The sequence below is a fragment of the Podarcis cretensis genome (genome assembly GCF_951804945.1).
Source record: "Podarcis cretensis genome assembly, chromosome: 12".
Taxonomy (NCBI): domain Eukaryota; kingdom Metazoa; phylum Chordata; class Lepidosauria; order Squamata; family Lacertidae; genus Podarcis; species Podarcis cretensis.
The window spans coordinates 1,283,568-1,310,987 of NC_137181.1; the positions used below are offsets into that span (position 1 = coordinate 1,283,568).

The window sequence follows — 27,420 nt, forward strand, 5'->3', positions numbered from 1 at the left end:
GTGATTTCTCCCCACAAAACACTTCATCACAGTTTCTTCCTATTTATTCAAAGGGCCTTTGCTGCACAATACCAAATGTAAGAATTCACTGATAAATGTTATCTATGTACTGTCTCACTGGGAAAACTTCAGAAATTCATCTAGACATGTGAGCTCAGCTACTCAGCAGCCCCTCTGCCTGAGTGATAATCCCTGGCATCCTGATACCTGAGTGCCAGACAGGTAGCCATTCCAGAAATAACAAACCCAGATGAAGACAAAAGGGTGTGATTCACTTGGCTGGGAAACAGGGAAATGTAAATATCGTTTTTTTTGTTCCACTTGATGGGTGTTTGGTGGAGGGCAAGGGGAACCATGGGGCAGGGTCCAGGATGCTGAGATTACTGCCACCAGACCTCCCCTTTCATGATGTAACCATGATGTATGAGTGATGTAGTCTTAGGGGTGTAGCATGGGGGATTAGCAGCTAATAAAAGTTTGGGTTCTCTTTTGTTCGGGGCTTCCATCTTGTTCCACCTGGTGGCAGGTGGAGTCCTGTCACTACAGTCTTCAATAAAGACCAAACCTACTGGCTGCTGTTTTGCTCTGGTATTCCTGGCTGGTGTCCTTGTTTTTCGTCCAAGGGAGCCCTCAGATTTCTCCATTAACACCTCCATCTTCCAACAGTCCTTATTTATTTGCTGCTGTTAAGGGGGAAATATTGTGGGGGTGAAAGACTACTCAACGGCCCAGCTCGTCGGGGTACAAGTCCCCTGCAGATCCATGCAGTCAGTAAAGGAAGGAAGTTCCAGCCAAGTAATTTGGAGCAAAACAGCAGCCAGTAGACCATGATCTTTATTGTTGTGCAACAGGTCCCCACAGGAGTAAGAACCCCAAGCATGGGGTGACATTGACCTCTAAACCTTCCCTCTTTCCCCCAGAGTACACTTTGAGAGGCATCATTGATACATCATCACTACATCACTAGCATGTCACAAATGGGGAGGGGTACACAAGGACGTGGGTGGCGCTGTGGTCTAAGCCACAGAGCCTAGGGCTTGCCGATCGGAAGGTCGGGGGTTCGAATCTCGTGATGGGGTGAGCTCCCATCGCTCTGTCCCAGCTCCTGCCCATCTAGCAGATCAAAAGCACACCAAAGTGCAAGTAGATTAATAGGTACCGCTCTGGCAGGAAGGTAAAGGATGTTTCCATGTGCTGCTCTGGTTCGCCAGAAGCGGCTCAGTCATGCTGGCCACATGACCCGGAAGCTGTCTGCGGACAAACACCGGCTCCCTCAGCCTTTAGAGCGAGATGAGCGTGCAACCCCAGAGTCGTCCACGACTGGACCTAACGGTTAGGGGTACCTTTACCTTTATACAAGGGTTACACAAGTTCAACATTAGGTCACTTTATCAGACGCCTTTCCCAACACCTCTTAAGTACTATAATAAAAAAATTAAGGTCTTATATATGTAATAAATGTTCATAACTGTACCAACCAAGCGCATACATAGATATGTGGACCACATGTCTGGAGCAGCACAGGAAGACCGCCCTGAAACCATTTTGACTCCCAAACTGACCAAATGTTTTCTCTGCAGGAGGGAGGGGGTGAGGGAACCTTCCCATTGTCTCAGGAATTGGGATATCACCATTTCAAAGAAATGGCCAGGTTACCAGGAAAGGCAATCAGATAAGGCATTATCTGATAACCTGGCAGACAGGAAAAACAACAACATTCAAATTTCTGTTGTAGACTGCCTTTTCTGTGATGTAGGCATGATGTTTGTGGGTGGTGGTCTTGGGTTACACCCCTTCTGTGATGTATGCATGATGTATGGAGGGGTCGTCTTGAGCTCCAGGGCGGGCAATTTAAAATGTCTATATAAGGGCAGGCACACCTTGGTCCTCCGTGTGAGAGGAGCCCCCTGTTGCAACAGCTTTAATAAAGATCAGGCTTACTAGCTGCTTTGCTTCTCAATATTCTCTGGCTGGCCTCTGTTATTTTCTCCTGCCAATAGAGAACCCACTTAAGGACTCTATATGGGCTCCTGGAGACCCCATAAGGGAAGAAGGGCAGATTTTGTTTACAACAGTCCCCACCACCGAAAGAACAATAAGACGCTTTCCATCTCCTTGCCCTGGGACTTCTCTGGAGATGGGCTTCCAGAACATAAGCTGCCTCTGGATGTCTGGTCTTGTCCCCCTGATCACTCCCTGGGTGGGGGGCCGTGTCTGTGCTCTCACGCGTGGGGAATGATGGTGGGATGCCCTGTTCCTGCTGCCTACCTGACTTCCCTCTTCTTGGTTCATGGAGGGAGGTGGAGCCCAAGTTCACCTTTCTTTAAGGGTTAAAATGGCGTGGGAATGAGGAGAGTCGGTTAAAGTATGGATTTTCCTACGAATTTATAAAGCTAGGTATCTTCCCTGACCTGGCAAGTCGAAGGGATACATTCAGGCATAAATGTGAGATTAATTTGCATGCCTTTTTTCCTGACCCAAAGAACTACACACACACACACACACACACACACACACACACTCCGGGATGCAAAGCAAGAACAGATCTGCAGACTTCTTGCAAACTCGCCCCCTCCCTGGCTTTCGTTTTTCAGGAAGGGGGAGAAACCTCTGCTCCCCGATTTTTTAGGGGGGGGCTCCGTACATCTGAACAGGCACCCTCCCCCTGCAGCCCTGGGACCCCACCCCCTTCTCCCCAATGTACCCGAAGGGGAAAGAGAGCGGAGACTCACCAGATCCCAGGAGACGCGGCAGAGGCAGCGCTTGCTTGCACAGGAGGAAGACAAAATATGCACATTCCTCCCCTGGCAGCAAGGGACTTTGCTCTGGAAAACCTGCCTTTCTTCCTTCCCCCCTTTAGTAATCCGGCTCCGCTCCTTTTAACCCTTGCAAAGCCGAGCGGAGCAAGCTCACCCCTCGCCCCGTCCCTCTGGAAAGCAGGAATCCCGAAGGAGCCCCGGGCATCGCGCGCAGCCAGAAGAGAGGCTTAATTTTGGGGGGAGGGGGCCGTCCTGGCTGGGCTCTGAGCTGCCCCTTCCTTGGCCAGGAACGGGAGGAGCAGCTGGCAGGGAAAAGGCTCTGCAAGAAGCAGGAGGAGGGGTCATCCCAATGGGTCAACCGATAGTGGGGCTTTCATGCACCTTCGTGTATTTCCCCTTGTACTGCCCTGGAGCTGAAGACCATCCCTCCATACATCATACCTACATCACAGAAAAGGCAGTCCACAACAGAAATTGGAATGTTGTTGTTTTTCCTGTCTGACAGGTTATCTGTTATCTGATTACCTTTCCTGGTAGTCTGGCCATTCCTTTGAAATGGTGATTGCTAAATTCCTGTAACAAGGAAGGTTTTTTTTCACCTCCTCCCTCCTTTCAGAGAAACATTTGGTCAGCTTGGGAATTAAAATAGTTTCAGGACTGTCTTCCTGTGCTGCTTCAGACATGTGGGTTACATATTTAAACCACAGGGTAAGGCAGGGAATTAAAAATGTCTATATAAGGGCAGGCACACCTTGGTCCTCCGTGTGAGAGGAGCCCCCTGTTGCAACAGCTTTAATAAAGATCAGGCTTACTAGCTGCTTTGCTTCTCAATATTCTCTGGCTGGCCTCTGTTATTTTCTCCTACCAATAGAGAACCCACTTAAGGACTCTATATGGATGGGGTGAGCTCCCGCTGCTCGGTCCCTGCTTCTGCCAACCTAGAAGTTTGAAAGCACATCAAAGTGCAAGTAGATAAATAGGTACTGATCTGGCAGGAAGGTAAACAGCGTTTCTGTGTGCTGCTCTGGTTTGCCAGAAGCGGCTTAGTCATGCTGGCCACATGACCCGGAAGCTGTACGCCGGCTCCCTCGGCCAGTAAAGCGAGATGAGCGCCGCAACCCCAGAGTCAGTCACGACTGGACCTAATGGTCAGGGGTCCCTTTACCTTTATGGGCTCTTGGATAAGCCATAACGGAAGAAGGAAAGATTTTTGTTTTCACTGGCCCCAAAGGTTGGCAGCGCCCGTGTAAGGATTTCTCATTGTGCAACGGAACGCTCTCCCCCTCTCCTCTCCCTCCCCCCAAATCTGCCCTGGGAGTCCCTCAACCTTTGAGAGCAGATGTGGGGGGATACACAAGGTGCACTGGGAGGAAGGAGAGTGAGGCGGGGATGCCTCCTTGCACTAGTGCAAATCTTTTTGCTGGCACACTCATTTAGTCAAATTACAACCCACTAGCTTTATTTGAGACGTCACATCTCCCTTTCTGCAGATAACTTATTGGTTTTAATACGCAGCAAGAAATACAACGGCCGAGGGCCTCTGAAAAGCAGGAAAGGCATGAAAGCACCACTATCAGAACAGTCCCAGTGAGCGTTGACCCACTGGGCCAGCAAGACAAGGTCAACATTTCCCATCGAAGAAGAGCTGGAAACACTGCCCCCCCCCCCCATCCAAATGCCTCTGGGCTTCATGGCTGGGCTCTTCTGGCCTGAAGTGTCCCTGAAGTTTGATCTGCTCTCGGTCTGAGAGGGACTTGGCAGACAACTATTTCTAAACTCCCCCCAGTTTCCCCATTAGGACTACAGGAAGTGCCTTCACTCCTACCTTCAGCCGTCTCTGCCACCAGGGTGGCAGTTTCCACATTTATTTTGCCTTCTTTGGTTTTGTTATTGTGTAATTTTTATGTGGTGGACGTGGTACGAGAGAGTGGGTAGGGAATATTAAGAATAGTAAGCTTTTCTCATAGAGTTCATTGTTTTTTTCTGCCTATAGCCTTCCTCTTTAGCTATTGCGCACGCTAATCGCTTTATACATGTTCCTCTTCTCTTTGATTCTTTCCTATCACACAAACATTCCTTTTGATGCTCTGCTTTCCCCATTCTCACACGTTTTCTTTCTGAGTTTATAAACGGTCGCCATTTGTATGCTGTGATTTCAACACACATCTCAAATCCGCTTTGCTTGTGATCTTGGTTCTCCTGCTCGTTTATGGTTGCACACGCCTTGACTGCCAGGATCAAACCCAGAAGTGAGTCTTGAAGAACATAAGGGCTGGGAACACCCCCTGCCTGGAATGGTGGAGACACGGCCAGTTCCTATGCAGCGCAAGGGACCAGGGGCCCAACTTGGTTGAAGGCATGTTTTTACTTGAACCAACCCTTTGTTCAGGGCCAGCAGCACGGGAATATTACTTTGTTTTTAACAAAGCTTAAGAACATTGGAGCCCACTTCCTTGGGGGGGGGGGGGACTCTGCTGCCCTGGAGGTTTTTAAGCAGAGGTTGGAAAATGCACATAATAATAATAATAATAATAATAATAATAATAATAATAATAATAATATAATAATATAATAATAATAATAATAATAATAATAATAATAATAATAATATAATAATAATAATAATAATAATAATTTTTATATATATATCCCACCCTCTCCGGCCGAAGCCGGCCTCAGGACGGCTAACAACAGCTCAAGATACATGTTGATCTACCCACACGTAGTTGTTATCCCTGAGAAACATAGAAAATAACAGGATATATTTATCCGAAAGTCTTCAAACTTACACAACCCTTTAAAAATTAGCTGATGAAGGTGAATACATCGAAACAGGGCCCTGTCCTGGTTTCTGATCCATAATTGACTTCTGACTTCTGCTCTGTGATTGAAACCGAGTTTCCATCTGCAAGCTGATAAATTATAAGGATCAACATTATTGTCGAGTGAGAAAGAGAAAATCTTTGTAACAAATTGTTGTGTTATACATCTTTATGAGTTTGAGTTTGTAATCTCTGTTAGAGTTTGTAATCTCTACTTGAGTTTGTAATTCTTGTCAGAATACATACTTTTGAATGGATTAGTTTTTGTTACTATTGACTATTGACTTGTGAGTAGGGACCCCTCCCACTGTTGAAACTTACACTGGCCTGAGTTCTTGGTGTGCTTTTTTCTCAGCTGAGATTCCTGCATGCAGGGGTTGGACTGGATGACCCATGGGGTCCCATCCTGAGGATGACGTTTCCCAACCAGAAGTCAGAGGCTCCTCCACACCAAAGGAAGGTATTGTCCATCCTGCAAGGACATGCATAGGCATAGATTGATGCTCTACAGCAGAGCTTTTGTTCCATTGTTATTCTAAATCGCAGAGAGGATTGTCCCTCCTCCTCTTCCCCCTCTCCCATTCCAGGGTTCTAGCAAGGGGCTTCCTGCTCCTTGCAAAGCCTTTTCCCTGTTCCTGGCCAAGGGAGGAAGCAGCTCAGAACCCACCCCGGCCAGGAGGGTCCCCCCAAAATAAAGCCTCTCCTCCAGGTGCGCGCAATGCGCGGGGCTCCCTCCGCCGGGACTCCGGTTTCGGAGAGAGAAAGCGCGCAGAGGGAGCGAGGCGGGAGGTTGGTGCGCTCGGCTGAGCAGGATTCCCGGAGAGACCAGGAATAAAGGCGGGAGGAGAGCAGAGCAAAAGCCCTTCCTGCAAAGGGAGCCCGGCTTTCGTCTCTCTCTGCAAGTGCTGCCTTGGGGGCGCCTCCCGGGATTTGGTGAGCCCTCTCTCTCTCCCCGCTTTGGGTTCAGTGGGGAGAAGGGGGCCCAGGACTGCAGGGGAGGGAGGGTGCATTGGGGGGCTGTTCAGATCATGCATGGGGGGACCCCCAAGTCAATGAGCATTGCACATATCAAGAGATAGAGGGAGAGCAACTCTTGAGGCCTCCAGGGTTGGGACCCGCAATCTGGCCTAGTGTTCAAATTAAACCCAGTAAGAATGATTCGCTTGCCAATAACAGTTCTGATTCATTCCTTGGCTGAAAATACTGAAAGAAAGAAGCAGCTAGGCAGATTCATCATCCTGCCTGGACATTTTGCATGGCAACTTTCCTTCTATGAGGGCTGGAGGCTTACTTCTCCTTCCTTCCTTTTGTTTGTTTGTTTGTTCATTTCTTGAAGAAGGCTCAGAGTCTGGGCTGTGATGAATTCCAGCCCTGGTTCTTAGCAAGACTCATCCATGCTTGCTCAGGGAACTTTGTTCTTCCTGTGGCCGTGTATCTGTTTCCTAACAGAACAATGTATTTGCTTTGTAGGATTTGCAGATCCCTCTGCTTAGGACAGGAGAGCAAGGGATTCTTTCTGATTTCCTGGAGGCTTCCTGAGAGCCCAGATGGATGAGCAAGACTCAGCTGGCCCTGAAGCAGGAAGAGACCATGCCATCAAAACCGAGAGCAGTGGGGGATTCTGGGAAAGCTCCATACAGAAGATCCTGGGTGAGGAGGACACCCTCCACTCTGATATGAAGAGCCAGCGGTTCAGGCAGTTCTGCTACCAGGAAGCCAAAGGACCTCGAGAGGTTTGCAGGCGACTCCACCACCTTGACCATCGGTGGCTGAAGCCAGAAAGGCACACAAAAGCTGAGATGCTGGACCTGGTGATCTTGGAGCAGTTCCTGGCTCTCCTTCCGCCAGAGATGGAGATCTGGGTGAGGGAATGTGGAGCGGAGACCAGTTCCCAGGCGGTGGCCCTGGCCGAAGGTTTCCTCCTGAGTCAGGCAGAGGAGAGGAAGCAGGCAGAGAGAAAGCAGGTGAGAGAGACTTTCCTCAGGATACTCCCAAGGGGCTCTGAACATGACAGAGAGTATCTCCAAATTGCTCTCCTAATGTGGGGGGGGGGGGAACAGCCTAGGAATGATATCAGATACCCCTAACAATTTCCTCTGTCATTCCTTTTGTAATCCTGCTCCCCATTCTCTATTTTGAATCTTTGTTCTATCAGGGAAAGGATCTGTTTGGAGAAAAGAGCCTGGATTTCCCTGAGACAGAGAAGACTCCGTTGGTCACCAGAGAGAAGCCACTGGGTAAGGAGGAAGGAGCTTTTTCTCTGTTTGGTCACATTCTGTGGCTTTTGAAACTAATCGGTGGGTTCCTTTGCTCTTTGGGGGGAGGGAGACATTTGGGGCCAAGAGCCCAGAAAAGGAGAGATGTATTTTTGCAGAACTAAATTATGGGTACAAACACCGAAATGCATTCCGTGGGGAGACTTTTTCTGAGGCCCATCTTAAGTGAGAGAGGCACCGTTTCTCCTCTCAGGGGAGCATTAACTCATGACTATCCATTTACCTTTGTCTCTCACAGGTGACACAATGACACTGGCAAGATCTCCTCATGGTGGTGAAGGAGAAGCAGGGGCTGTGGAACCAGACCAGGTAGGAAGAAGGAGCCTTGTGGGGAAAGAGGAGAAGCCAGGCTGCCTTTCGGCCTGAAGAAATGTCTCTCCTTCTCCCTTTGGCTTTTGCCAAAGCTGCTGTCAAGAAGGGCTGAAACTGCCATTTGGAGAATAATGAACAGCAGCCTCACCTCACCTCGCCTTCTGAATATCGCCAGCATTATTTATCAATCACCATATTTTATTCTAATTGTTGAATGCTGATATTGGCTTTGAAGCTGTCAAGAAACCATACAAAACCGTTGTCAGGATTCTCTTAAGTGGCTCCATCAGTTGCACAATGGCTTCCCCGCTTTCCTCCCAGGGACCCCTTGAAGTTGGCTTTAGGGCATCAGGAAAGTCTCTCCTCCGCCCAGAACAGCGCATGGGAGAGTAGAGGCAGAGAGGAATCCTTGTGCAGATGGAATGGTTTGAAGACCACCATGTGGAGTTCCACCTGTTCACACCTAGATTAAGACCCATCGTTAAAAGGCAATTAAGAATTCCATGAAGACCTTAAAAGAAGCATCCATAACTCAACTGTGCAGCTAAACAATCCCTTTAAAACAACAGAATAATCGATAGGCAGAAAACAAGAGAGCAATAGGAATGTAGACTTGGAGAGTTGGAAGCGATCCCAAGAGTCATCTAGTCCAGTGTTTCCCAACCTTGTGCATCCAGCTGTTTTTGGACTACAATTCCCATCATCCCTTGCCACTGGTCTTGCTAGTCAGGGATGATGGGAGTTGTAGTTCAAGAACAGCTGGACACACAAGGTTGGGAAACACTGATCTAGTCCAACCTTCTGCAATGCAATCATTTCAACAAAATGAAATAACATGACAGATGTCCATCCAAGTTCTGCTTAACGACCTCCAAGGAAGGACAACCCATCACCTTCTGAGGGAGTCGGTTCCTCTGCTGAATAGTTCTTACCTGCAGAAAGTTCTTCCTCATGTTTAGAATAATAATAATAATAATAATAATAATAATAATAATAATAATAATGATTTATTTGTGCCCCGCCCATCTGGCTGGGTTTCTCCAGCCACTCTGGGTGGCTTCCAACAAAGATTAAAAATACATTAAAATGCCACACCTTAAAAACTTCCCTGAACATGTAGCTTTTTTCTTGTAACTTGGATTCATTGGTTTGGTCCTACTGTGCAGAGCAGGAGAAAAGGGCTTCCTCCATCTTGTTCCCTCTTCCCTCTTGTTCCTTCATCCATCTTCCATGTGACAGCCCTTTACATATTTGAAGATGGCTATCATATCTCCTATCAGTCTCCTTTTTCCCAGGCTAAACAAATAAAGCTCCTTCAAGCATTCCTCATAAGGCTTGGTTTTCAGACACCCCCTCCCCCCCACATACACATTCCAGCTTGTCAACATTGTTCTTAAATTGGGGTTGCCCATAACTGCACAAAGGATTCCAGGTGTGGTCTGACCGGGGCAGAACGGAGGAGGACTGTTACTTTCCTTGATCTGGACACTAGATCCGTTGGGTGCAGCCTAGAATGCTGTTAGCATTTTTTGCTCCTGCATCACACAGTCATCTCATGTTAAGCTCGTGGTCTACTAAGACCAGTGCTTTTTTTCTGGGGGGATGCATACCCCTAAACACTTTGTGAATCTAAGTTTGGCCTCATTGAGGGGCAGTATTTCAACATGAGTTGGAAAATGAGAGTACCCCAAAACATTTTTAAAGAAAAAAAGCACTGACTAAGACCCCCTAGATCCTTATCATAGGTACTACTGGTAAGCCAGATTTTCCCCATCTTATATTTCACAGAATCATAGGATTGTAGAGCTACTAATCTACAAGTTACCTTATCCAGCCCGCATGTTACCAGCTTCACCACAAAAGTATCATGGAGGACACTGTCAAAAGTCTTGTTGAAATCAAGATATACCACAGCCACAGCATTCCCCTGATCCGCCAAGATTGTAATTATGTCAAAAAAAGAAATGAGATTTGTCTGGCAAATCTTGTTTTTGAGAAACTCATGCTATATCTTAGTAATCACAGCATCCTTTTCTAAGTGCTCCTGGACTGTTTAATCATCTGTTCTAGGACTTTTCCCTGTGTGGAAGATAATCTTTATTGTGTCTAAAAGGAATATGCTTTTCTTTTTCCTTTTAGGGTTCAGTTTGCTTTGAAGATGTAGCTGTTCGTTTCACAGACGAGGAGTGGGTGTTGCTGGATCCTGACCAGAGAGCTCTGCATAAGGAAGTCATGGAGGAGAATCGTGGGATCATGGACTTTCTAAGTAAGGCCTCCTGTTGGAACACAAGATCTGTTTTGAAATTCTTTATATATCTGTACATGATGAACCTCCAATATTTTTATGTTTTTTTTTTTTTATAATAATTTTTATTAATTTTCCACACATAAAATAAAGAACAGTGTAACATAATATAATTTCATACTCATCGGTTCATAACCTTTTTTCTTTGACTTCCCCATACCTCCCCATCCCTGCATCCTTGTTTAAAAATTCTTTAGCAACCCTTAAGTCCATTGTCTTAGTTCCTTTTCATAAATATTTCTTAAGTTTTTTTTTTTGTTTACTGCTGCAATTCTTTACTTCTTACCCCCTGACATCTTAACATTCCTCAATTTTACAGTTATTTTTAAGATATATTTTGAAATTCTTCCAGTCCTCTTCCACTGTCTCTTTCCCCTGGTCCCGGATTCTGCCCGTCATCTCCGCCAGTCCCATAAAGTCAATCACCTTTGTTTGCCATTCTTCCAGAGTAGGTAGTTCTTGCGTCTTCCAATACTTTGCCAGTAGAATTCTTGCTGCTGTGGTAGCATACATAAAGAAAGTCCTATCCTTCCTTAACACCACTTGGCCCACCATACCCAAAAGGAATTTTTATGTACTTCCTACAGCGTCTGGGATTCTAACACCCTCCCCCGCTACAGCTCAGCTTGAATGGAGTGCTATCTACTGTTTCCTACTTTGAATATTCTTCCTCCATTGATACCTTTTTAAACCATGATCAGGCTGGTGTGAACTGGCCAGGCTTTTTAAAATCTTGGTTTTGAGTTGGAGTAGCTTCTGTCAGGTTATTTGATTTTGCTTGTTTCCATTTCTGTTTGACCAAAGAGATGAATGACATTGGAGGTGGTGCGGATTCCATGATTGTGCTAAACAAAATCCATTGGAGAAAAGAGTCTGGCTTTTCAAATCTCAGGTTCCCATATTTTGAATTTGCATTTATTCTTGAAACTAGAATCAGTTTCTCTGTTTGTTGCAGGTGGTGATGAATTGGAAAATAAGAATAAGAGAGAGCACGACAAAATCCACATAGAGGAGAAGTCATTTAAATATCTGGGACATGGGAATTTCAGCCAGAGCTCACACTCCACTTCCAATCTAAGAAATCTCTTGGGGAAGAAACAATATCAGTATTCAGAATGTGGAAATAACTTCTGTCGGAAATCCAACCTCACTTCTCATCAAATAACTCACAAAAGGGAGAAACCATTTCAGTGCCAAGAATGTGGAAAGAGCTTCAGTCAGATGAAAAGTCTTACTTCCCATCAAAGAATTCATACAGGAGAGAAACCATTTCACTGCTTAGAATGTGGAAAGAGTTTCATTTGGAAGAAAAGACTCACTTCCCATCAAAGAATTCATACCGGGGAGAAACCATATCAGTGCCTGGCATGTGGAAAGAGCTTCAGAAACAGGGCCCATTGCACAGTCCATCAAAGAATTCATACAGGGGAGAAACCATTCCAGTGTTTGGAATGTGGAAAGAGCTTCAGTCGAAAAGATAGTCTCACTTCCCATCAAAGAATTCATACCAGGGAGAAACCATCTCAGTGCTTGGAATGTGGAAAAAGCTTCAGTCGGAAGGATGGTCTCAGGTCGCATCAAAGAATTCATACAGGAGAGAAACCATATCAGTGCTTGCAATGTGGAAAGACCTTCAGTCAAAGGGCTGCTCTCACTTCCCATCAAATAACTCACAGTGGGGAGAAACCTTATCAGTGCACGGAATGTGAAAAAAGCTTCAGTCGGAAGGATGGTCTCATTTCCCATCAAAGAATTCATACAGGAGAGAAACCACATCATTGCTGGGAGTGTGGAAAGAGGTTCAATTGGAAGAAAATGTTAACTTCCCACCAAATAATTCATACAGGAGAAAATCCATATCCGTGCTTAGAATGTGGAAAAAGCTTCGGCCGGAAGGATAGTCTCACTTCACATCAAAGGATTCATACAGGGGAGAAACCCTATCAGTGCATGGAATGTGGAAAGAGCTTCATTCAGAGTTCCAATCTCACTTCCCATCAAATGACTCACAGTGGCGAGAAACCATTTAAATGCTTAGAATGTCGGAAAAGCTTCAATTCCAAGAGACGTCTCGCTTCCCATCAAAGAATCCATATGGGGGAAAAACCATATCTGTGCTTGGAATGTGGAAAGGGCTTCAGCCGTCATGCCAATCTAATGTTCCATCAAAGAACTCACAGTGGAGAGAATCAAAGGATTGTAGAGTTGAAGGGACTCTGTGGATCATCTTGTCCCTCCCCCTTGAATGCTGGAATCTCCACTATGACAGATAGTTATTCAACCTCTGCTTCAAAAACTCAAAGTAAGGAGAACCCACCACCTTCTGATGGAGTCCCTTACATAGCTGAATACATCTTACCTGCAGAAAGTCCTTCCTGATATTTAGTATTCTATTTTCTTGTAACTTGAATCCATTGGTTTGGGTCCTACCATCCAGAGCGGTAGAAAACAGGCTTTTTCCATGTGACAGCCCATTAGATATTTGAAGATGGACATCATATCTCTTCTCAGTCTCCTTTTGTAGCCCAAGCATATCCAGGTCCCTCAACTGTGCCTCACAAGGCTTGGTTTCAAGACTCTTGATCACCTTGCTCCCTCTCCTCTGCACATGTTCCAGATTGTCCATATCTTCTCAAATCGTGGCTGCCCCAAACTGGATACAGGACTCTAGGTGTCCTGTGAAGGCAGAATAGAGCAGTTCTATTACTATAAAACCAAAGACATGACAGCTGAGATTCTCACCAAGCCTCTACCAAGAGGCAGTTTTAAGAATCTTTGAGTCTAGCTGGGATTCTGGGTGGTTTGTTCTATTGTGTATCTAGTATTTGTATTTACCTGAGGAGTTGCTGAAAAAGATTCAGCCAAATATCACTGGCAAGCTTCAGGCAAGTTATTGCATGAAGGGAGAGGAGACGGAGAGAATATTCTGTGGCACAAGGGAGAAATCCCTGTGATTAGGCAGGGGCCGCCAACCTTGTGGACCAGTGAGCACATTTCCAGATGCTTAGAAAGTGGATGTGAATTTTATTTTTTTCAGTATTTTAGCTTTTTGTATGTTCTAAAGCATGATTGTAGAGTTTTCTTGATTTTCTTGTTTTATCTTTTTATAAATCACCTTGAGATTGTTGTTGTTTTTTACAAGCAGGCAGGGTATACATTTCATGAAATAAGTAAAAGTTAAAAAAAAATATTTTGAATTTTGAGAGAGTGCTGGGGGTTGACAGGAAAGAGGCTTATAGCAACAACATAAATAATGGGACTATATAATGAGGATGTGAAAATGAGAAGAGTATAAGTCTAACTAAATTAAAGATTTTAAGATTAAAATATATTAGAGCAAGCAGGAGAAGTTAAGATGTAAAAAAACCCAGAAGAGGAAGTTGAGGGAAATAACGGAGGGGGGTGGGTGGGAATTGTATTTTTTATATATAGTTGATATGAAATTTTGATGTTTAAAATGCAAAATCTAATTAAAAAATATTTTTTTTGAAAAGGGAAGAGGGCTTATAGCTCTGTTGTGGAGCAGAAAACCTACATCTGATATGAAAAAGAGCCTTAGCAGGAGCAGCAAACACTTTAGATCAGGGGGGCCCAAACTTTTTTCAAAGAGGGGCAGATTTGATGACGTGAACATGCGCGAGGGCCAACCAAAGTTGTTGAGCTTTTTAAAAAGGATTTTACCTAGTGCCACAGGGGCCGGATTAAATCGACTGGTGGGTCGGATATCCTGGCACCCACAGAGAATTTCCTGGGTGCCCCACACTCTGAGCATTCTCCACCCCACCCTGTCCTCTTCTACTGTTCTTTATTTCAGATTCAGTAAAGTAAATAAAGACATTGATCAACATATACTCATAGGATTGCAACAGGTTGAAAGCAGCCTAAGGTTGAATGTGATCATTAAATGGATTATTCACAAAAATACCCATCTGCCCATGAACCTGTTACTGTACTTAGATTTATACTGTTGGGTGTGTGTGGTTTTTTTTTTTTTTTGGGGGGGGGGTGCCTTCTCCTTTGGCGATCGGTCCTAGCCGAGTAAGATTGCCTTCCATGAACACGGTCTCAACAGTGAATCTCAACTGTGAGACCAGAAACGCCCCTAACCCCTAGGAATTCATATATGGTCTGGTTTTGATTATTTGGGGTGTGAAAGGAGAACTGCCAGCTGCAGATTCGAGCAAGGGGTTCCCTGCTTCTTGCAGAGCCCTTTTCCCTTCCAGCTGCTGCTCCTCCTGTTCCTGGCCAGGGGAGGGGGCAGCTCAGAGCCCAGCCAGGACGCCCCCCCCCCAAAATGAAGCCCCTCCTCCGGCTGTGCGCAATGCACAGATCTGCTTTGGAGAGAGAAAGCGCGGAGAAGGGTGAGTTTGGTGCCCTCGGATTTGCAAGGGTTAAAAGGAGCAGAGCTGGATTCCTAGAGAGGAGAGGAAATTAGGTTCCGGGTGGGGGGCCCCAGTCCTCCAGCGCATCAGTTCCTCCCCCCAAAGTCCTCCTGGGTCTTGGGTTTTCCTCCTGTGCAAGCGCTTCCTTGCTGGCGCCTCCGGTGAGTCCCTTCTCTCTTCCCCCCTTGGCTGCATTGGGGAGAAAGAGGGTCAGAGGGATGCATGGGGGGCGGCTGTTCAGGTCATGAATGGGGGGCATCCAAGTCAAGAAGCAGAGGGTCCTGCTCCCCCCCCCGTCGCCGCCTTTCCTCTCTGCAGATCCAGACAGGGAGGAGTCTGCGGCTCTGCCCTTCCTTTGTATCGCTGCGCTGCTTGCCACTTTGCAAGGGGGGGGGGTCTTTGGATCAGGAGAAAAAGCGTGCAAATATTTATGAATCAGTCACCTTGATTAACAGAGGATGTAGCCAGACGGAGGCAGTCAGACATAAAATATCAGCAAGAAATAAAGGCGACCTAGGCGGTCAGATGGAAGGTGGAGGGCAGAGAAAAGAAAGTGCTTTTCCATGCGGCGCAGAGTTTAACCTGCAGAACTCCCGCCTACAGGAGCCAGAGATGGGCCACTAGCCTAGATGGCTTTAAAAAGAAGATGGAGGAGGAGAGGGCGATGGGGGGCTCCAGGGCAGCTGTCTACCAACTCCACCTGGTACGCAGGCTGAGACCCTCCCTGCCTGCGGACTGTCTCGCCAGAGTGGTGCATGCTCTGGTTATCTCCCGCTTGGACTACTGCAATGTGCTCTACGTGGGGCTACCTTTGAAGGTGACTCGGAAACTACAACTAATCCAGAATGCGGCAGCTAGACTGGGGACTGGGAACAGCCGCCGAGACCACATAACACCGGTCTTGAAAGACCTACATTGGCTCCCAGTACGTTTCCGAGCACAATTCAAAGTGCTGGTGTTGACCTTTAAAGCCCTAAACGGCCTCGGTCCAGTATACCTGAAGGAGCGTCTCCACACCAATCGTTCAGCCCGGACGCTGAGGTCCAGCGCCGAGGGCCTTCTGGCGGTTCCTTCATTGCGAGAAGCAAAGCTACAGGAACCAGGCAGAGGGCCTTCTCGGTAGTGGCGCCCGCCCTGTGGAACGCCCTTCCAGCAGATGTCAAAGCAATAAATAACTACCTGACATTCAGAAGACATCTTAAGGCGAAGTTCAGGGAAGTTTTTAATCTGTGATATTTTAGTGTATTTTTGGTTTTTATGGAAGCTGCCCAGAGTGGCTGGGGAGACCCAGCCAGATGGGCGGGGTACAAATAATAAATTATTATTATTATTATAGTCCCCTCCTCAGTCGGAGACAGGGACGCTTCTGAATCCCAGTTGCCGGAAAACCACAGGCAGAAGCTCTTGGGCACGGATCCTGCTGGTGGGCTTCCTAGAAGAAGCCCCTTCTTGGCCCCTGTAGCAGCAGGAGGGGGGACTCAATAGGGGCCCCTTTGGCCTGATCCTGCAGTTCTTGTCTTCTGATGCTGAGTTCCTGAAGATGCAAGAAAATCCTCTGTTTTCCTTCAGTTAGAAGTACAGCTGCCCCCCCCAATTCACCAGAAGGGGTGTGATCCAGACACTCGGATGATACATGTGTCCCTGTTCAGACATGCAGCCTCTCAGGTGCCCAGAGGATCTTCTGAGACGGAACAGGAACCCTGCTGAGAACCCCTGGAGGTCTCAACACTCAAGGATTCCAATGTAGCAGGAGAGGCCCTGTGGGGAAGGAAGCAAAGTGGGGGGGGGGTTGGGGGTGAAAGGGGCAGCCCCTCCCAAGTGCTGAGTTACTGGGAGACCCTCTCTGACCAGTTACAATTCCAGATTTCCCTGACCAGAAGCACACATTCTTAAAACACCTTTTTTTTTTTTGGTGGGGGTCCTCTTAGCAACCCCTCAGCATCCTTAACTGGGAGACCCTCTCCCACCAGCTTCTTCTGCCTGGTCTATAATTCCCTGGGAAAAAGATTGAATTACTCAAACAGTCTTAATGGGGTATCTCCTAGGAACTCTCAGCATCCTTAACAAACTACAGTTCCCAGGATTCTTTGGAGGAGGCCAGGGCTCTTTAAAGAGGTCTGATCCTGCAGCACATCATTGATCTGATCCTGCTTTGCAAACACAGTGCAGACGAGGCGTGGGTCTCTCTGTGTTGTCTTTCCCCTTCCCTTGTGGAATAACATTTTTATTGGGTTTTATAACAAGGATCACAGGAGTAATAAATGATACAAATAAATACCAGTAGATGGAGTCATCTCTAGACCACAAAAATACTATAATAAATTTGCAGGCAAATCCACAACATATGTTGAATTATAGATGGTCAGTGCATGAGTTCCTGGTTCGTGAATTGGTTTAAACAAAGCCAGAAAAAAGGGAAACAGGAGAGAGCAGAGTTAACAGTCATCAACACATGGACAAATTCCTAGTCAGGAGCCCTTGTTTAATGAGGAAGAGTAATTTCCCCCTTCTGTTAACAATATAACAGTATAAAGTGTTGGTCTATGCATGAACATGGGAGGAGCTTTCAAAGTGAAGATAATGATTTGTGTTTAAATTTAGACCATACCTCCTCTCTCAGTCTCCTCTTTTCCAGGCTAAACATACTTGGCTCCCTCAGCCCTTCCTCTTAAGGCTTGGTTTCCAGACCCTTGATCACATTGGTCACCCTCCTCTGCACACGTTCCAGCTTGTCCACATCCTTCTTAAATTGTGGCGCCCAAAACTGGACACAGTATTCCAGGTGTGGTCTGACCAGGGCAGAATAGAGTGAGACGGTTACTTCCCTGGTTCTGGCCAGGTCCTATGTTTCCCAGTACTTCCCTGCTGGTGAGGACCAGATCCAAGATAGATGACCCCCTTGTTGCTTCTTCCACCTTCTGGGAAATGAAATCTTGTGAATGTTGGCGATTCCAAGGAGTGGTTGGAGGGAGAGCAGCTCTTGAGGACCCCAGGGTTGGAACCCCCCTTCTAGCCTAGTGTCCAAATTATACTCTGTACAAATGACTCACTTGTCAGTTACTGTTCTGACTGATTCATATACTGAAAATACTGAAAGGCAGGAGCAACCAGGCTCATTCTTGGCACAGAAATCCCTTCAGTTGCCTGCACATTTTGCATGGTAACTTTCCTTCTAGGTGGGCTAGAGGCTTGCTTTTCCTACTTCTTCCTTTTGTTTATTTGCTTGTTACAGAAAGCTCAGAGTCTGGACTGTGGGGTGGAGTCCAGGCTTGGTTCTTAGCAAGACTCAACCATGCTTGCTCAAGGAACATCTTCTCTTCTCTTGACAGTGTATGGATTTTACAACAGAACAATACATTTGCTTTGTAGGATTTGCTAGCAGCTCTCATAAGGACAGACGGAACTTGGCAGAAGACCAAGGGTCCCTTCCGACCTCTTGGAGGCTTCCTGGGAGCCATGATGGATGAGCCAGACTCCGCTGGCCCTGAGGCAGGAAGAGGACATGCCATCCAAACTGGGAGCAGTGGGGGATTCTGGGAAAGCTCCATGCAGAATATCCTGGGTGAGGAGGACACCCTTCGCTCAGATGTGCAGAGCCAGCTGTTCAGGCAATTCTGCTACCAGGAAGCCGAAGGACCCCGAGAGGTTTGCAGCCGACTCTACAACCTTGACTGTCGGTGGCTGAAGCCAGAAAGGCATACAAAAGCTGAGATGCTGGACCTGGTGATCTTGGAGCAGTTCCTGGCTGTTCTTCCACCGGAGATGGAGAGTTGGGTGCAGGAATGTGGAGCGGAGACCAGTTCCCAGGCGGTGGCCCTGGCTGAAGGTTTCCTCCTGAGTCAGGCAGAGGAGAGGAAGCAGGCAGAGCAGCAGGTGAGAGAGACTTCTCTGGATGCTGTCAAGGAGTTCCGAATATCAGGGAGAGTATCCCCAAATTCTCTCCTAATGGTCCATATTTTTTGAGGGGGAAACATCCTAGGAATGATCTCTTATACCCTAAAGCACGGGTGTCAAACACAAGGCCCGCGGGCCAAATCCGGCCTGCCAGACCTCCTCATGTGGCCCGTGTAGCCGCCGCTAGCCGCCAGCCTTCACCTTTCATTCTCGCTTTTTTTTTTTTTGACACAATGAAGTTTACATGGTGCGGCTCCCTACTCGCCTCCCCCCGTCGCTCTTAAGGACGTGGCTGCTGCTTCAAATGTCCCCGCGTCTCTCAACTTGCGCCTTCGTCGTTGGGGGCCGAAGCGAGGCGGGCAGCTGGCTTCTCTCTCCCGCTCACTGCTCAAAAAGAGCAAGCGGAAGGTCAGGTCTCTCCGCGCCGCGGAGGGGGAGTCTTTCTCCTCGGAGAAACTTTTTTATTCCAGCCTTGGATCTTCTCCGGGGATGCTGGATCCCGGCGTGCAAACTCGCCCTGCGGGAGGCGTCCTCTTCTCCTCCGCGCTGGATTTCACCAGCCCGGGGCTTCCCTTCCTCTTCATTTCGCTCCATCTTTGCACAGCCAGCCTTTCCAGGACCGACGATGCCCGTGATCAAGTTGTTCTTTGGGAATATGGGGTGGCTGGTGGGGGGGGGTGAGTGGGAGAGAGAGGCGCGCACGCACACTCCAAACACCCTTAAAATAAATGTAAAGTGGGGGCAGCGATGATGATGGCCGTGATGGGAGGGGGCTGTGTTCTCTGGCACCCCCTCCACTCCCCGCCCCTCACAGCCACCTTCCTCCTCCTCCTCCTCCTCTTGCAATTTCACGGCAAGCCAAGCGAGGAAGGCGATCTGGAGCCCGGCTCTCTATCTCAGCTCCACAAGTTGGACTCCGCGCCGACGCAGCGGCGCTGGGTGGTTCTCCCCGCCTTCCGGCACATGTCAGTCCCGCTGGCACATTCCTGGGAGGAGATCGGACGCGGCTCCTTGCAGACCTTCCATCACTCGGTCACACAATTGGGCGGCTCGCTCTCCGCCCTGCCAGCAGCTCCGTCTTGATCTCTCCCTCCCGCCTCGGGGAAGGAAAGGAAGAAGCCGGAGATCCAGTTGCAGGCAGCGCGCTCGCGCTCTTTCGCCTTTTGCGCTATGCAATGGCACCCTGAGATGGGGGGGGGGCAGGGGAATTAGCCAAGGAAAATGAGAGTGCACAATGTTGGCTATTTGCAGTATGGTAGCGCTGCAGAGAGCTTGCTGGGGAGACCATGCATTAGAAAGAAAGGGACTCAAAAATAACTTAAGCAAGGTTTTAATTACAAAAAACAAAAACTCCTTATACACTAAATACATTAACAACAAACCAGACCCAACCACCAACCCAACCCCCAGGGTAATGGGAGAGCTAGGTGCTGCTCCTTATATACTACAACCAAATGCTGACACACCTTAATCAGTACAACTCAGCAGCACCTGCTATGTTTCACAGCTGTAAAGCTGGGTCTCGTTATTTTGCTCTGGCCCTTGCTCTGGCCCCTTAAAGACATACACATTGGGTGGAACAATGATGAACCTTTACATTTAAAGAAACCATTCAACATTTCCCCTGCGGTTCATCATTGTGGAACAAAAACATAAAGCATACTTTGTACATGTCTTTCATGCGTAACCTTTGGAAGTGCTTTTGTAAAAATGTCCGCAATTTGATTGTTACCTGGAACATATTCAAATACAATCATTTCATCAGCAATTAGTTTCTTTACAAACTGCAAACGTAATCTTAAGACTCTAGTGCGCTGCGTATTGGTCTCTGAGCACAGGATAGCAAGTCCACTCTGGGAATCAAGGTAAACTTTTACTGGTAGTGTTACTTGCATCTGTAGGTCTGCAAATACTTGCAGATACCATTCTACATCACGAGTGGCCTGAACGCATGCACATAATTCACTCTCGGTTGTGGAGAGACAAACAATGGTTTGTGTCTGGGACTGCCATTCAAATGGACAACCGTTATAACAAAACACCATACCAGACACACCCCTACAATTATTTTGTTCCACTGCATGAGATGCATCGCAGAAAATTTCAAAACCTTTGTCAATACATGTTGTAAACTGCAACCTATAATGTTTGGTATGTTTAAGGTACATTACCACTCTCTTAAGAGCAGAGAAACATTGTGTAGTGGGCTTTTCCACAAATTTTGCCAGAAAGTGAAAAGCATAAGTTATATCTGGTCTTGAGATTCTTTGAATGAAATTTAGCTTGCCTATGGCAGAACGATACAGAGTTTTATTAGAGAATGGCTTATCTTCACCTGTAAAGGTGAAACCACACACCATAGGCGTTTCCTTCCCATTTGCATTTTCTAAACGTAGCATTTCAACAAGATCATCAATTTTTGCAGTTTGATGAACCAGAAAAGATCCATTTTTGCCTTTCTCAATTTGCATGGATAAGTAATTTTTAGCTATGCCTAATTCCACCACATCAAATTTCTTCTGTAACTGTGAAACTACCTCTTCATATTCCTGTTTAGTTTTTGTAGAAATTAACACGTCATCTACATACACACATATCTTTGTTACAGAGTTTGCCCTTTCCTTTATAAACACACAATTGTCTGCCTTTCCTTGTGAAAAACCAATATCCAGCAATTATTTTGCTAAAGTTTGGTGCCAATTCCTTCCACTTTGGTGCAGACCATAAAGGGATTTATTTAATTTGCATACCAAACCTTCAGCGGCGTCTATGCCTTCAGGGACACGCATAAAAATTTGTTCTTTTAAATCTGCAAACAAATATGCAGTTTTTATATCTAGGTGATAAACAGAATGTCCACGTTGTGATGCATCTTTTAACAAGAGCTTAACTGTTTCATATTTTACACTTGGTGAATAACACAAATCATAATCTTCACCTGGAATTTGTTGAAAACCCTTAGCAACTAATCTTGCTTTGTACCTTACAACTTCATTTTTGTCATTCATTTTAACTCTATAAACCCATTTTGAATCAATAAGTCTCATATCTGGGGTTTGTGGTACAAGAGACCAAGTGTTATGTTCTTTTAAAGAAGCTATCTCGGAGTTCATAGCTTTATACCAATTTACAGCTTGGTGCTTAGGTAAATTCTGAACATCATTGTAGCTTTTTGGCTCAAAAACCGCCTTATTGGCATACACAGTATTAAAATGTTCATCTGCAAATCGTTGTGGCTTCTGCCTCTTTCTATCTGAACGTCTCAGTCCGGAAGGAGAGTCAGACTCCTCAGACTTAATAGGACTAAGGGAACCACTAGTTTCAGGTTGCAAATCATCATTGTCAGACTGAAGAGGTGCCTGTAGGCTAAGCTCACGATCAGAAAAATCAAGAGAATCTAACCTCCCCTCAGGTGCCTGTGACTTTAAATCATCAAACAAATTATCAGATTCAACAGGCTTTTTGTCTTTTTCCATTAATTCAGAAGCACCATTTCCTGCTGCTGCTGCTTCTTCCTCTTCTTCCTCAGTACTATCTATACCATCAGTATCTTGGAAAACAGCAACTCCATTCCAATTTACAGTTTGTATCATGCTTCTGGTAATATGAAATTTGCCAGTTGCTGGTATGTAAATTCTGTACGCCCCCTGCTGGTAGCCCATTAATTTCCCCTGAACACTATGCTCACCCAGTTTCTGCTTAGCGGGGTAATGCATAATTACATCTGAACCCCAAATGCGTAGGTATTTCAGATTAGGGCGTTTTTTAAACAGTTTCTCATAGGGGGTGACTTCTAAACCAGAATGATAACTGCGATTTCTAACATAACAGAAAGCATTAAGCGCTTCAGCCCAAAAGTCTTTGGGCAGATTAGCATCGTGCAGATAAGTTTTGACCCCTGCTTGCAGATCACGCTGCACAACTTCAACAAGCCCATTTTGCCAGGGACTTCGGGGGCAAGATAACTCATGAGTAGTCCCCTGCGCTTCCAGGAATTTCTCAAAATCCTCAGAAACAAATTCCCCGCCCCGGTCAGAAAACAGGTTCTTAATTGGTTTGTTAAAGTGCGTTTTTACCCAGTTGCAAAAAAATTTGTACTTCTCAAATGCTTGGGACTTCTCAGCTATTGCGTAAGTCCAACAATATCTACTATACTGGTCTATGAGAGTGAGCCAGTACGTTGAACCTCCTAATGATGGTGGGAGTGGCCCAACTAAGTCACAATGTACACGCTCAAATGGCTCAGTTACTTTCCTATCTGAGCATCTACCCTTGCGTGCAACCTTAATCTTATTCTTGCAACAGGATAAACATTGCATAAAGAATTTACATGGTTTTAAGTTGAGGCCATTAACAATATTCTTCGTCCTAATTACATCAGCAAAATTCAAGTGTCCCAGAATTCTGTGCGCCTCATGGACACACCCAGAATGTGGCCTTACATTCCTCAACCCCTGGCTTGACTGTGCTGCTCTGCAATTTATAGGCGATTGGGAGTAGGTGCGAAAATACAGTCTATATAAACCATCAGAGTCCCGGGCATACAATAGACGTTTGTTCCCCTCAAAAAACTCACACATTGAATTTAAGAAACGCACACTTATGCCTTGACGAGCAAAACACCTTACTGATAATAAATTGTCCACTGATGGGCAGTAAATGCAGTTCGCTATTGTAATATTTAAAGAGTCAAGTTTAACAGTACCTCTGCCAAGTGACTGCAAGACTTGTGAATTGGCTAAATGTACATTACCAATTTCCTCTTCGAAAGAAATAAACAAGCTTCGATTGTTGCAAACGTGGTGAGAAGCTCCTGAGTCCACAATAAAAGAATTCCACTTGGCACCTTTAATTCTTTTATGATCTGCAGTCCGAGCATGAAAAGCTCGCGGCTCATTTCTGTCTTTACGGTGCGATGTTGGCTGCTGAGATGACAACCGTGACTGACGAGCAGAAACAGGCTTAGGAGTACTTTGCTTTCTTTTGGATCTGCAGTCCTTTGCAAAATGTCCTTGCTTATTGCAGAACCAACAACGCTTTGCAGCTTTAAATGCAGTCGCATCACCACAAGTTTGCCTATGGCGTTCCTCATTACTTCTGGAAATAGGAGTGCTTATGGCACAAGCCTCCCTTCTATCCAACTCGCCCATTAATCTTGCCGTCACCCCTTCCACAGTTAATTGTGCTGGTGGGACGGCAGATATCTGGCTAGCTATACCATCAAAGTCCTCATTAAGGGAACAAAGAATGATAAAAACATACTGAATATCAGGTATGTCCATGTCCCTTCGAATTAATTCGCCACGTATTGCCTCCAGACGTCTCAAGTGTGCTGCCAAATCACCACCAGGCTGCAACTTCGTCTGATACAGCTGCTTGAAAAACGTCAATGCAGACGCTGACTCCTTTCTAACATGCACTGCTGCAAGACTGTCCCACATTTCTTTGGCAGTTTTCTTATTCCTTATATAGACTACTTGCTGGTCGCTGACTGCCAAATTAATTATCGCCCTGGCTTTCGCATCTCCTTTCGACCAAGCATTTGTTACAGGGTTAGGAGGGTCATCAGTTACATAGGTCCATACTTCTCTAGAGGTCAAAAGCGCCTCCACCCGAAAAGACCATAAACTATAGTTCTCATCTGTTAGCTGTGGGAAGACCAGAGCCTTCTCAGCTTCAGGAACCCGGTCAACCATTCTGGAAATCTTCCAGACCCACAAAAACTACACTAACAGGAGAAGGAGTTTTCAAACCTTTCTCAGAGTCCAAAAATATGCAGTCATCCATTCAGCAGCTGGGCCCATAACCAAAGATGTTGGCTATTTGCAGTATGGTAGCGCTGCAGAGAGCTTGCTGGGGAGACCATGCATTAGAAAGAAAGGGACTCAAAAATAACTTAAGCAAGGTTTTAATTACAAAAAACAAAAACTCCTTATACACTAAATACATTAACAACAAACCAGACCCAACCACCAACCCAACCCCCAGGGTAATGGGAGAGCTAGGTGCTGCTCCTTATATACTACAACCAAATGCTGACACACCTTAATCAGTACAACTCAGCAGCACCTGCTATGTTTCACAGCTGTAAAGCTGGGTCTCGTTATTTTGCTCTGGCCCTTGCTCTGGCCCCTTAAAGACATACACATTGGGTGGAACAATGATGAACCTTTACATTTAAAGAAACCATTCAACATGTTGATGCTTTCCTGTCAGAGCTCTCTCTCTCTCTCTCTCTCTCTCTCTCTCTCTCTCTCTCTCCCACACACACACACACACACATTTTATTTACAGCCCCATGCCGTGTATGTTTACTCAGAAGCCAGCCTCACTTTCTTCGACAGGAGTTTCAAGTAAATGCACATAGGATTGCAGCAATCGTCTCATTAGGGCTCATTATTTGTAACAACTTTGTTTCCTAGTTCTGCTGGATCTCTCAGCGGCCTTTGATACAATCGACCATAACATCCTTCTGGACCGTCTACATTATTACAAAAAACAGTAATAATTGAATGCAGTGACAATAATTTATGATAATAAAGAGTGGACACATAGTCCTACAGATACAACCGGCCCTTTGAGGGTGACCAAACTGCTGATGCGGCCCCCGATGAATTTGAGTTTGACACCCCTGCCCTAAAGTGTTTGCCACTGTCAATCCTTTCTGAATCGTTTGACCCATTCTCTGTTTTGTTGCTCTTTCAGGAAAAGGATCTGTTTGCAGAAATGGACATTGATTCCTTTGAGACAGAGAGGATTCCATTCGACACCAAAGAGAGGCCACTGGGTAAGGAGGAAGGGTTTTTTTCTCCATTTGGTCACATTCTGTGGTTTTGGAAACTAATCTGCGAGTTCTTTTAATCTTCTTAGATTAAAACTGTTATGTATTGAAGTTCTCACCCTGGCCAAAAGGAGTATTGTGTATGTAGTTTTCACTCAGGTCCACGTCAGTTACATTAGGCGGGAAACCCTGGGTTGTTGTTGCTACAATGTTGACAGCTGGCTGCCTATAAAAGCAGGCCGGCTGAGCTGTTTGCTGTTCAGTTCTGTTCCAGCTTGCAAATAAAGAGCTGCTTTGAAGAAATCGCTGCGTCATCTGCTATGTCTACCCACTATTTAACAAAAACATAAAATACTTTATATAAAATATAAAATGGGTATAAGAATCTTGCATGCACTCAGCAGGTGGCGCTGTGGTCTAAACCACTGAGCCTCCTCTTGGACTTGCTGACTGCAAGGTCAGCAGTTCGAATCCCCTGACAGAATGAGGTCCTGTTGCTCTATCCCAACTTCTGCCAACCTAGAAGTTCAAAAGCACATCAGTGGAAGTAGATAGTGGTATCTCCGGTTACAGATGCTTCAGGTTACAGACTCTGCTAACCCAGAAATAGTACTTCAGGTTAATAACTTTGCTTCAGGATGAGAACAGAAATCGCACGGCGGAAGCGGCAGCAGGAGGCCCCATTAGCTAAAGGGGTGCTTCAGGTTAAGAACAGTTTCAGGTTAAGAATGACGCACAGAGTAAAATAATAATGCAGAGTTTTTAAGTGAAAGAATAAGAGCTTTACTGAGTTAAAATAAACTTCTTCATAAACAACATGGTTCCAAACAGTTTGACTGAGATTACATACTGACTCTGCTCACAACTGACTCTGACTGAAATCTTACTGAGAACACAGAGAGAAAATGGCCGCCACTTATAAGGAGAATGAGTCACACGTCAGAGCGACTCCACAGTTAGCAGTTAGGCCTGAATAACTTTAGTAGGCCCAAATGATTGTGCAGTCCCAGCACCTCCCAGCCTGATTTGCTGCTTCTGCTCTCATGTGTCTTTGTCACATGACAAAGAACGGACATCCAGAAAGAATTAAGTTCTTAACCTGAGGTACCATTGTAAATAGGTGCCGCTGTGGCAGGAAATTAAACAGTGTTTTCATGCGCTCTGGCTTCTGTCATGGTGTCTTGTTGTGCCAGAAGCAGCTTAGTCCTGCTGGCCACATGACCCTGAAGGCTGTCTGAGGACAAATGCCGGCTCCCTCAGCCTGCAGTGAGATGAGCGCTTCACCCCATAGTCCCTTTTGACTGGATTTCACCATCCAGGGGTCCTTTGCCTTTACCTTTTACTGCTAAAAGCACCCAGTGCTTTTCCAGCTGCACTGGCTCCCGGTGAAGTACAGGGTCGGATTTAAGGTCCTGGTTTTGACCTTTAAAGCCCTTCACGGCCTAGGACCCTCGTACCTACGGGACTGCCTCTCCTGGTATACCCCACGGAGAGCCTCAAGGTCCATAAATAGCAGCACCCTAGTGGTCCCGGGCCCTAAGGAAGTCAGACTAGCCTCAACCAGAGCCAGGGCCTTTTCAACACTGGCCCCAGCCTGGCAGAACGCTCTGTCTCATGAGACCAGGGCCCTGCGGGATCTGATTTCTTTCTGCAGGGCCTGTAAGACAGAGTTGTTCCGCCTGGCCTTTGGCTTGGAGCCAATTTGATTCCCTCCATCTCTTTCTTTTTTCTTTTCCCTTTTCTCCTCCTGTGATGAGGCTGCACTTTAATATTTTAATGTTTCAATATTTTAATGCTGTATTTTAATCTTGTTTTTAAGTTGTATTCATTCAACTTGTTTTTATTATTGCTTGTTAGCCGCCCTGAGCCCGGCCTTGGCTGGGGAGGGC

The 27,420-nt window shown here is 46.1% G+C and overlaps 2 protein-coding genes across 2 annotated transcripts in view; both read left to right on the forward strand.

Moving 5' to 3' along the window:
- LOC307199067 (uncharacterized protein) overlaps window positions 1–27,420 on the forward strand; it is a 116,509-nt gene that overhangs the window by 83,061 nt on the left and 6,028 nt on the right. The window contains exon 4 of the mRNA XM_079946651.1: window positions 25,456–25,537. Coding sequence (XP_079802777.1) covers window positions 25,456–25,537 — 82 coding nt within the window. The remainder of the gene's footprint in view (window positions 1–25,455; window positions 25,538–27,420) is intronic.
- The window catches only part of LOC307199106 (uncharacterized protein), a 29,417-nt gene continuing 16,965 nt past the window's right edge, over window positions 14,969–27,420 (forward strand). Inside the window, exon 1 of the mRNA XM_079946745.1 lies at window positions 14,969–15,017. The gene's annotated coding sequence lies outside the window, so the exon portion shown is untranslated. The remainder of the gene's footprint in view (window positions 15,018–27,420) is intronic.